This window comes from Phoenix dactylifera, chromosome 7 (assembly GCF_009389715.1).
Source record: "Phoenix dactylifera cultivar Barhee BC4 chromosome 7, palm_55x_up_171113_PBpolish2nd_filt_p, whole genome shotgun sequence".
Classification (NCBI taxonomy): domain Eukaryota; kingdom Viridiplantae; phylum Streptophyta; class Magnoliopsida; order Arecales; family Arecaceae; genus Phoenix; species Phoenix dactylifera.
Window position 1 is genome coordinate 14,259,924 of NC_052398.1, and position 10,770 is coordinate 14,270,693.

The window sequence follows — 10,770 nt, forward strand, 5'->3', positions numbered from 1 at the left end:
CGAAGGATGGCCATGGTTCATAATCAGAGTTAAGTAGTCATTTTCAAAATTAAACACCAAAGACTGGGCGGCCATTGGGTTCCACAATGGCCGCTTTAAGACCTCTACAAGCCGATGAAAGAAAGTAGTTAAAATGATTGATATTGCAAAAGAAGATTAATGCAATCAGAATCCATTGCAAGGCTGTCGGTGGTAACTCGCAAGCTCAATGCATATCATTCTATAATTTTGTCAATAAAAGGACTCGATCAAGGTAGAAAGAAAGTGTGCATCAATCCATCTAGGAGATGCCACAGAAATTAAAATCGGTAGGCCATTATGGGTCCATATGTAAGGAGTGGGAGCATGATTTTTTTAAAAAAATTTGCCTCTGAACTGGAGTCTTTCTGATGATGACCGAAAGTAGGACAATCTTCAACATTAATTTCAAACAAGCAATAGCCTTGATACCCAAATGAGATTAGCATACCAGCACCCTCTATACAACTAGATTCTCAATTACATCATAACACCACTTACAACCAGAATTTCAAATACACCACCACATCCAATCTAGTTGTCTAATAAATTACATATCACTTGTTAGATTATAATAAAGTAAGCTTGATCCCTGCCACAAAAATAAAACCAAATATTATTATGGCAAAAGGCTACAAATTCCATAAACCCAGCCACCCTATCATCTTAAGTATTCTAAAGTTACAACCAATATAATGACCTGTTTGACATTGGATATGCAGCAAAAAAAAAGAAAAAAGAAAGGTTTCATGCACTTCTTTGTCCCAACCATGTACTCAGAATTTTATAGATGGGCATTTGCTATTCTGATTATTGGTTAGCAGCATACTAGTCAAGCACTATCGAAGCAAAAAATATCAATGTTATCATGATGGTTCATGTCTCCTGATATAATTAACCACAAATAACATCTTTTTATATGAAAAAAAAATGATTAAATCTTGCGAGGAATGAAATTCATCATGTGTTATAGCATTCTGATAGATATGCATGCACTATATTTCATGCAGTTAAAATTAATAAATAATAGATAATTTGGAGTGCAACACCAACTATAGTCCAAATTTAAAGGCATTGAATCTTAACTATATTACACTTTCAAATACACTACAGCCATTCGCAAATGAACATTTTAGATGAAATATCATAAGCCCATGATATAGCCAAATAACAATATAAAAAAACTGCTCTTGTTATTCCCCTTCCAAAAAAAAGATGCTTTGTTAACCAAATGTAAGTGCAGAACCAGCTCCTTCTTATCCTTGAAATTGAAAAGAAAAAAACCCGAATGGCTTAGATCTTGTTCACTGGAATAGGGATGATTGGATCACAGCTTATGCAATCCGATTCATATTACAATCATGATAAAACTGATGAGAGAGAGAAAGAGAATATATGACAAAAGAGAAGCCTAGTTTATGCTTTCTTGCAATACATTATTAGTTGAAACAAAACAAGGTAAACTATGTCATAAAATCAGATAACATGTTCAATATTTAATATTGATGAAACTTCTTCGGAAGGTAACAGAAGCAATCTTGATAAATTCAATCAAATAGAAATAAGAGCTTTGTTTCCTTGTTAAATAATGTCACTTCTCTCTTTATCATAAGGTGTTCTATTAAAATGCCTATTTCATATATGTGCACATCTACTTGTGAGTACTTGTTTTCTTTTCAATGTGCATATGCCAATGTGTTTACTAATTGTTTGTCTATCCACCATTATGTTTGTTCGTCGATTCAACTTGTATTATTTATTTGAAGTATGAAGGACATGAGTCCCATGTATAATGTTAATGGCAGATACTAACATGCTCTCCATGATGGCCAGCTATAAGTGATTGATTAATTCAACGAAGCAAAAAGTTGTAGAGGATGTACTTTTCATATGAAATCGATTATTCTCTACCGAGTTCTTTTGGGTTGGATATCGAAAAGAAAAAATATGACCCCGTTAAGACATTAATCAAGATCAGCAATGTGGATATCATTTGCGCATACACTGTTTAAAAGGGTTAAATGATAGAGAATAGGAGATAATGAGCGAAAAATAGAAGCCTAATTTAGAGTTAGTAGATATTGGCACTACTTCGTCTCAAGAAAAGTAGTCAAAGATATGGACACTCTAAAAGAAGCTTCATAAGTTATCCTTGTCTCTAACACCAAGACTAACAACCCTACTCGAACATAGTTCACCAGGTTTTCTTGAACTACCCAAAAAAAAAACGCTAAATGACGCACAATAAGATATGCCTTTCTTCTCAATCTTAGAAGACAAAATTTGTCACATGTTAGATTTTATAGATTGTTAGATTTTATATTGTAATTATTTACAAAATATAAGTTTCTTTCTTAACAAGAATTTTCCAAAATTTGACAAAAGTCTTATCTTTCAAACATTAAAATAGGGTCCTCAACTAGTTTTCTTTAAAACTATAACAACTAAATTGAAGTTTGCCAAGGGGTTATATGGAACAATGCCAAAACACTGGTCATAGCAACGCCGCTGCCATTATTTTTCGAGTTCCCCGAAGGGTTTGTTTGCCGAGCGAGAGAACGAGAGAGAGTCCCTCGTCGCGGCCGGCGCTCTGCCAAAATGGGTAAAACCCTGGATTTCTTCCTCTCTCGATCGGAACGACAGTAAGATCGCTTGGATTCCTTCACGCGAGCTCGCTCTCATGGCGTTTTCTCTTCGCCTTGCAGGGATTTCCCGGGACTCCATGCACAAGAGGCGCGCCACTGGAGGAAAGAAGAAGGCTTGGAGGAAGAAGCGAAAATAAGCTCCCCTTTCCTCCCTCTCTTCTCCGATTTCATCGATTCATCGGCCTTAGGCATCAAATCTTAGTGCCCTCATGTTATAGATTACTTGCTTTTTTTTTCCTTTGAACTAGATCTGTTTGGGGGAAAAAAGTGGAATAAGATAATATTTTAAATACCTTCCCTGTTTCTTTACTGTTTTTCGCGAGGTTTCTTAAGGTATTTTTAATGTAGAATAGGCTCCTGTCGATTGAATTGTTGTTGTAAAAGTTTCGATTTTGATTCGTTGGTGTTGATTTTTTTTTGGTTTTTGTTCTCGTTTTCGCTGGAAGGTATGAGTTGGGCCGGCAGCCGGCAAACACGAAGCTGTCGAGCAACAAGACGGTGAGGAGGGTTCGGGTGAGGGGAGGCAACGTGAAGTGGAGGGCCCTCCGATTGGACACTGGAAACTATTCGTGGGGGAGTGAGGCTGTGACTCGCAAGACCCGTATCCTTGACGTGGTGTATAATGCCTCGAACAATGAGCTCGTGAGGACGCAGACCCTTGTGAAGAGCGCCATCGTGCAGGTTGATGCCGCTCCCTTCAAGCAGTGGTACCTCCAGCATTATGGTGTTGAGATCGGAAGGAAGAAGAAGGCGGCTGCTGCCAAGAAGGAAACCACTGAGGTAGCTTTTTGCTGATTTCTTCTCTCTGTTTTAGTATTCCCGTTATGAGCGGCATCAGTTGAATGGCACTTTGGATATTGCTTTAAGTTATTTCATTTTGCTGAATATTTGTTTGCATATATTGATTCAGTATGACGACTTAGCTGTTGTCTGACCGTATGTCCACCTTGTTTTCTGATTCAGTCATTGGGATTTGATTGATGAAGTTTGACCACATTTGCTTTAGTAGTTGATTAATTGATTTTTCTCCCGCAAAGTTTATTGTAGACAGGTACATGCTCCTGGTTTTTACTACTTGGAACTTGTATGCGTATTTTATTCAGTTTTGCATCTTGATATTGGGTCATATCAAATTAATCCAGATGCGATTCAAATTAATAATTACGACTGTAGATAAGCTTTTTCTGGGGATGGATGAATATGGAATTTTTTCTAGAGGCTGGAGACAGGTCATTTGGCATCTAGATTTATCTGAGCTAGAGGGTTCTTAAAATGATATGCCATCTAGCAAGTTCTCTCTTTTTCTGGTCATTTTCTAATGGGCTCATTGAACTCGAAGGCACCGATGTAGGACTAAAGTCTCAAACGTGTCCTTTGTTATGCACTTATGATGATAGAATAGATGACGAAATAGTGCATGTGCTGCCTGAAGAAGAAGGCATGGTCATCAACAAACATGATACACCTATGCACTATCTATAGCACTTATGAACCATTTGCACTGTTTGAGGATTCTCTGAACTCTCAAACAAAGTTAATCTAAACCGATACTTTGATGCATGCAAAGGTAGATGCGTGCGAGTATCTTTCTCATGGCATCAAAATCACTCTCGATGAGATAATACTTAGGAACAGATATTAAAACTTTGCATCCTATTAAATTAAATCCTCCTAACTATGTAGCTCCTTATACATGCATATTCTTTGCACTGAAATGCCTTCATGTAGTTCTATTTGGAATATATTTATGTTCAATTTGTTGGTCACTTATACATAGGTTCTACTCCCTGTTTGATTCTTGGATAACCTCCGGTTAAGTGGTGGTTATTCAGTGAATGCCCACTTGCCCAACTTGGTTAAAGATATTTCCTAGTTGGGGGAGCGGGGAGATGGGGGAGGAGCATAACTTTAGCAGCCTAGTTAAGCCCCATCCTATCATTTTTTTTCTCCCTGATTTACCCTTCTCCCCTCACCTTTTGCCCTTATTTATTGCTACATTTTCTTGTTCATATCATATAAAAAATGTGGCACTTAACCCATACTTTTTCAACCAAACAGCTTTTTTACCACATCAACAAAAAGGGCCGGTTAAGTGAGGAGCAACCAAATGGCAATTTTTCCATTTTCATGGTTGACTGATTAAGTGGTGACTACCAGTGGTTAATGTTATTCACCCCCTGGTTAGCTATCGAGGAACCAAACACAGCCTCTAAGTAGAAGTACATAAATTTACTAGCTTGTCAAGATGACTCTACCATCATGTTAGTTATTTGCTGGCATATGACATAAGCTATCTCATCTCATTAAGATTACATGCATTTTTCTCAATCTCTTTGTTGTAGTTGGAATTGTTGATCCTTGTATTCTTGTATCTGCCCCAAAAACCTTTTTGTCGTTGCATATCTTTTTATGTGATTGAAGCCCGCCGAACAGTCAAAATTAGTGAATAAAATAATTAGTTTTTTACTTGTTCATGTCAATGATTCCTTAGGCTACATCGGTTGCATATTAGGGCATGCCATTGACCTCAAGGGTAAAAGTTTCATATATTGACAAATGTCATGTATGCGAATTGGAAAACCATAGCCCAACCCAGAATAGGCTAGTCATGTTCATTCTTCCAATTTCACAGCAAACTTCATACTTGTTGTGTAATCCTTTTGTCTGTTCTCTTCTTTAATTAGCTATGATGACCTATTTAAAAAAGGAAATGTATTAAGAATTTAAATATTTCAATCAAAATAGAACTTCATAAAGAATTTCTTATAGGAGTTGGACATAACGACATTTAAAAGAAAAACTGAAGCATACAATGTAGCTATCAGGATCTATAATCAGGTTAACTGCATGCTTGCACTAAAACCTAACAATCTCATCTTAGCCTTAATATGCTATGCACTTTGTTACAAATCTTCTATGTTGTAGCAATCTTAGTTAAGTTTTGTGGTATTGTATTTGCCCCAGAAATTTTAATCACTCTGAACATGTCCTTCTATTTGATAGAACCAATTGACGGATTAAATTCCATAAAATGTATTCAAGTTTGATGATTCTGCAGATTTTTTTTGGTTTCATCTTATGACGCCAGCCTTAGCTTCAATGGTGAGGTCGTTGTTTTTGAGGAATATGATGCATTATTTTTCACTTAGTTGCAGCTGTCTCCTTGTTACCCCATGCTAGCATCTATGCTAGGCTTTCGTGCTCAGTTTACACTTTATGTACATTTTTTTCAACATATCCTTCTTGAACTTGCCTCAACATATCATTGATAACATGCTTTTAGTTTTTCACCGTGTATGGTTACATCCCCATTTTCATTTTCAGATACTTTTTGTTATCTCAATGCTTCTTGTTTCACAATAATCACATTCCACTTTCGTCAGCTGCTAGATCCATGCAAGCATGTTTATTGATTCATTACATATGGCTTGCATTTAAATGCCTGGATCACTTCCTTTCTCTTTTCATCATGTATTTATTTCTTGGCGACATCATTTGGTTGGGTAAATGCAATTTTGATGGAAGCCACACATCAGATATTTTTTGATTTAACCCATAGCTTTCGTGCAATATGCTGATCACAATATGCATCAAGCCTCTGTTTTTGGATCTTTTTAAGGAAGCATGTTACATCTTTCCAACTTAAATCCTATTATGTCTTCATTGATGAATTGAAACCAACCGACTCAAAAACTTTATTAATACATCAATTGAAAAACTTTATTGATGTATTTATTATTATATCAATTTAAAAAACTTTCTTTCATGTCCAACTTTGGGGTAGCATGTTTTTTCTCACTCTAAAATCTGTGTCTTGCCCAAATATCTCAAGTTGTAATACATGTATTTTACACTTTATGAAGCCCCCCAACTCCCACCTCAAATTCTGAAAAGCAAATAAGAATTTCTACACTATTGATATTTGACATTAATTAAAAGAACTCATGCTTTGCAGAACAATTTGAACATTCTGGATTCATCTTGAGATGGATTCCATTAAACTTCATGGTTGGCTTTGAATTTGAGTAAGAGGATGCTTACACCAGCCATATAACAAATGCTGATTATGGGCATTCGCATTCGTATCAGACAATACATGCACTTGTAAAATATGTTTGTATGATAATTTTCATGGATGCCAAGTAATGTTGATAAAGTTTATTCTAGGATGGACCTTATTTTCATTCTTTCATGAGATTGGAATGAGCGGTAATGGTTCTATTCTTTTAAAGAGATTCACTAATTTGGGCACTCCATTCATTATCACTTGATAAATGAAAGTGGTGTAATAATTAATTTTACTTGTATCTATGATTTGAAAGAGGGTGTGTACTCTCCTTCACAATTAGTACAGTTACGACACTGTGATTGGAAATAATTAGGATAGGGCTTATCAGCCATAGATGCAGTTAAATCTGGTGCATCGTACAATCTTTTCTTGCTAACCTCCTCTTTTCCTGTTTGTCACCTTTTTCTTTGACTATATTCACAGATAGAAAAATGTTAGAAATAGTACTAACATAGTCAACAACTGACATCTAAGATTTGATGAGTTTCAGTTATCGTACTTCAATTTGTCCGTTTGATGGTATGTTCAAACTTCAAAGTTTCAAGGTGTTTGTTAAAGCTGATTCAAAAACTAGAAACTAACCAAGCTTAAGGTGTTTCTGGTTAAGGTGTTTGTTAAGCTTTAAGGGGATGGTTAAGGTGTTTGTTAACCAGAAGGAAGAGAAGACTAACCAAGCTTGAGAAAGAAAACTAGAAACTGATCTAGGAAAAAGATCCCTCCTTAGTCCTTATCTTCTCCTCCAGTGCCTGATGGCCATTGAGAGAGAGAGAGAGATTTTTTGTCATTTAGAGATAATTGTTAACTATATTCTTGACAAGATGGATGGTAAGGGTTGCACTGCAACAAAATATAACATCAGGGATCTAATTAATTTTTTTGACAAAAAAAAGTCTCAACTCTCAAATATCCCAAGGCCAAAATTGAGAAGTCATTAAGTAATTCTTCCATATATTTACGTTAATATTTAATATAAAAGTATTCATCATTCTTGATAAATACTCTCATCCAAAGATTGGATGGACAAGATTTCTTGTCTTGGTTGGCCAAAAAGCACTCTAGACTGTAAAATGAATCATACTTTGACATGAACACAATGGATGTAGAAAGAAATGTTGAAGTGTATGCACAAACCATATCCAACTTATCAATTGAGTCACACCTACTAGCCAAGAAGGTATTATTCCTCACCAGTTTTCTCCGAGTATCATTTGTCACTTCATCAAATAAACAAATTAATAAAGCATCCAGATTCCAAAATGAACTCCAAATATCAGTAATTAGTTAACATTCCTTTCCATTACACATACTTGGTGGGTAAAAAGGGGGAAAAAAAACTAAAAAGCTCTAGAATAGTAGACATCCAAACACAACATAGCTCAAGCTCAAGCCCTATTTTTTTTTTCCTTTTATATATATTTATATAAAAGACTCAAGACTGACTTCTCTTACCGCCTATATATATTTATGCTGCAAGTCGTACACTTGAGTCTTATTCTCAAAGCTTCCTTCCAACGGTGACCGCATCCGATTTCAGTAGGCGGAGGAGGGGGCAAAAGAAAGGAGGAAGCGGGAGTCGAGCCAGGGGCCTGACGACGACGACGGCGTCGAAGGTTACCTCGCGGCCGTCCCGGGCGGCGATCTTGAGATAGTATTTGATCCCAGACACGACCTGGCGCTCCGCCGCCACCACCCGCAAGAACGTCAGGAGCTCTTCGCCGCCGACGCGTCGGCGGTGGTTGTATTCCTCGACGCAGAAGAGGCCGAGGTCCTGGACCTCCTTGTCGGACTCCACGTTCGGCACCTCCTTCCGGCCGCCGACCAATTGGAAGGTCGCGGCGGAGAAAGCGACGGCGAGGGAGAGAACGAGGAGGAGAAAGAGGATGCGAGAGGAGGAGGAGGAGGAGGAAGCCATGACGAGCAAAGAAGGGAAAGGAAGAGGGTTTCGGTAGGGTGAAAGGGGGGAGTAGAAATAGGGGGAGAGAGAGAGGGGATGAGGGTGATGCAGTTAGGAGGGTGACGATATCGGACACGTAAGTTGAGGTCCGGCCGGGGCGAGCGGCGTGCCGCGTCTCGGGATGGCGTGGACGGTTCCCTTGTCCTCTTTCTGCCTCGCTCGCTCTTATCTCGCGCATCATCTATGGGCTGGAGACATGGTTTCATCACTTTATATATACACCTATACATACATACATACATATGTATGTGTGTATATACATACATACATATATATATATATACACACACATATACATATAGATATATATCACAGCATTATCATGTTAGGATGGGACATCCGTTGTGTAATGTTGTGATATAATAATATGAAATATTTTCATACGTAAACTAGGATCATGGAGATGTTCTTTTTTGCCTTCCATCAGAGAAGAATTTACTTTCTTTTGCACCCATGCAACGTTAGATTATACGCTGCTTGTTTTGGGATTTGTGCAAGTAAATGAATGATAAAGTTTGGAGCACTTAACTAAGTATTTTTAGCCTTTTTGTTAAATCTTTTTCGTCTTTTATTCGACAAATCTGTTCAATAGTACAATTGTTATGTGCACCACCACCCCCAAGTGACAATTTCTGATATATCTCAATGTGCAAGTTCAAGAACTGTAATGCTTGGGGTGACATGCAATATTGTTAAATGTCAGGGGATCCATTTATGAAACTGCCAATATTATGAGAAACAGGAGACATTAGTTATGATCTAAAAGTAATCATAATAATAAGAACAATTCTCAGGCATGGAGAACCTACCAGATAACCATCAAAAGATTGAAACAAAGTGGATGACAGGCTAAAGGATATGCCTCCGGCAGCAAGCACTTGCATCAGCAGCAGCAGCACCAGCCTCAATTCTAACACAAACAAAGTGCTCTTTTTCTGACCCTATCCGGAAGGCAATCTAAAACACATCCAAAACCCCAAGCTAGCATGAGATCACGCCTCCCAATAGCATGAGTTCATTTCTGACACTAGATAACGACAATGCTGACAACGATGAAGATGATAATACACTCAGGCACACTGGATTCCAAATGCTTCGAAAGAATCTCAAAAATGCGTCTTTTCTCTCTAAATATTGTATGCATGTCAGATCCTTATCAGAAGTATCGATTTTTATTTCGAGAGATCATCATTAATTTTCTTTAGAAAGCATTTGCAGGTAAATCTACACAATGACAAGGAATCCTTCATCAACTCACTCCCTGCCTTCTCCATACTTATGAAGTCTCATCCATCATGGGACTGTCAACCTATGTAGGCATAAATCAAGGAAATGTTGGATGTTTTTGTATTCGCGTAGTCTTTGCTTCTGATGTCGTTTGGGGAGGGAGTCTATTTTCCCTTTTTCCTTTCTGACCTCCATATCTGCTGCTTATTTCATTGTTGCAATGAAGCTTGAGGTGGCGTTTCAGCGTTTTACCCTTTTTTTTTCTCTTTTCCTATAAAAATAACTCTAGAGAAGAAAACTTAAGAGACTCCGCCACCATTTTCTGCATCCAATCTTTTGCCTTATCCAATACTTCGCCAAGGATTTTCACAGAAAAGGAATTAACAAGAACTCAATCAGAATTGCACTTCTGGAGCGGGAGCAAGATTCTGAGGAAGTTCATAACCAAAAACAACACAAATTTACCAGAATCCAGCACTATTGAATTGGATGGTCATGATTAGATCATTCATGCTAGTAATATAATTTGAAAGTCCAGCGTTTATTGTATAATATTCAAAGGTATCATGTTTTCCGGCCGGAGAGATTCACCGGCACAATGCTCCTCCCAAAAGAAATATAATTACTCTTGATTCCAAAACCAATAGTAAGATATATAAATCAAAAATATATACCATTAATCATGATTTATAGCACTACAAGTACATAGAAACCAAACATCACATATTTTGGTAGTAATAACCCATATATCCTATAAAGACAAAAATCAATAGTTTCCACTGTATTAGTATACTACATCATAAAGTATCTAAATCGAAAAAAATCCACCTACAAACAATGATGTACATTATTAAAAT

At 37.2% G+C, this 10,770-nt stretch overlaps 1 protein-coding gene and 1 pseudogene across 2 annotated transcripts; one reads left to right on the forward strand and one right to left on the reverse strand.

Moving 5' to 3' along the window:
• Nucleotides 1–2,509: 2,509 nt before the first annotated feature.
• LOC103714175 (40S ribosomal protein S8) lies at nt 2,510–6,839 on the forward strand. Of its 2 annotated transcripts, none has more exons than XM_017844509.3 (4): nt 2,510–2,620; nt 2,724–2,796; nt 3,110–3,443; nt 6,619–6,839. In XM_017844509.3, exons 1-4 carry the CDS (start codon nt 2,617–2,619, stop codon nt 6,646–6,648), a joined length of 441 nt encoding a protein of 146 aa, XP_017699998.2. In that variant the 5' UTR covers nt 2,510–2,616; the 3' UTR covers nt 6,649–6,839. The 2 variants fall into 2 exon arrangements, with proteins under 2 accessions (XP_017699998.2, XP_038984297.1); XM_039128369.1 differs by lacking the exon at nt 6,619–6,839 and adding an exon at nt 3,627–5,048.
• Nucleotides 6,840–7,964: 1,125 nt separating this feature from the next.
• Nucleotides 7,965–10,624, reverse strand: LOC120111370 (annotated as a pseudogene).
• Between the last annotated feature and the right edge of the window lie 146 nt (nt 10,625–10,770).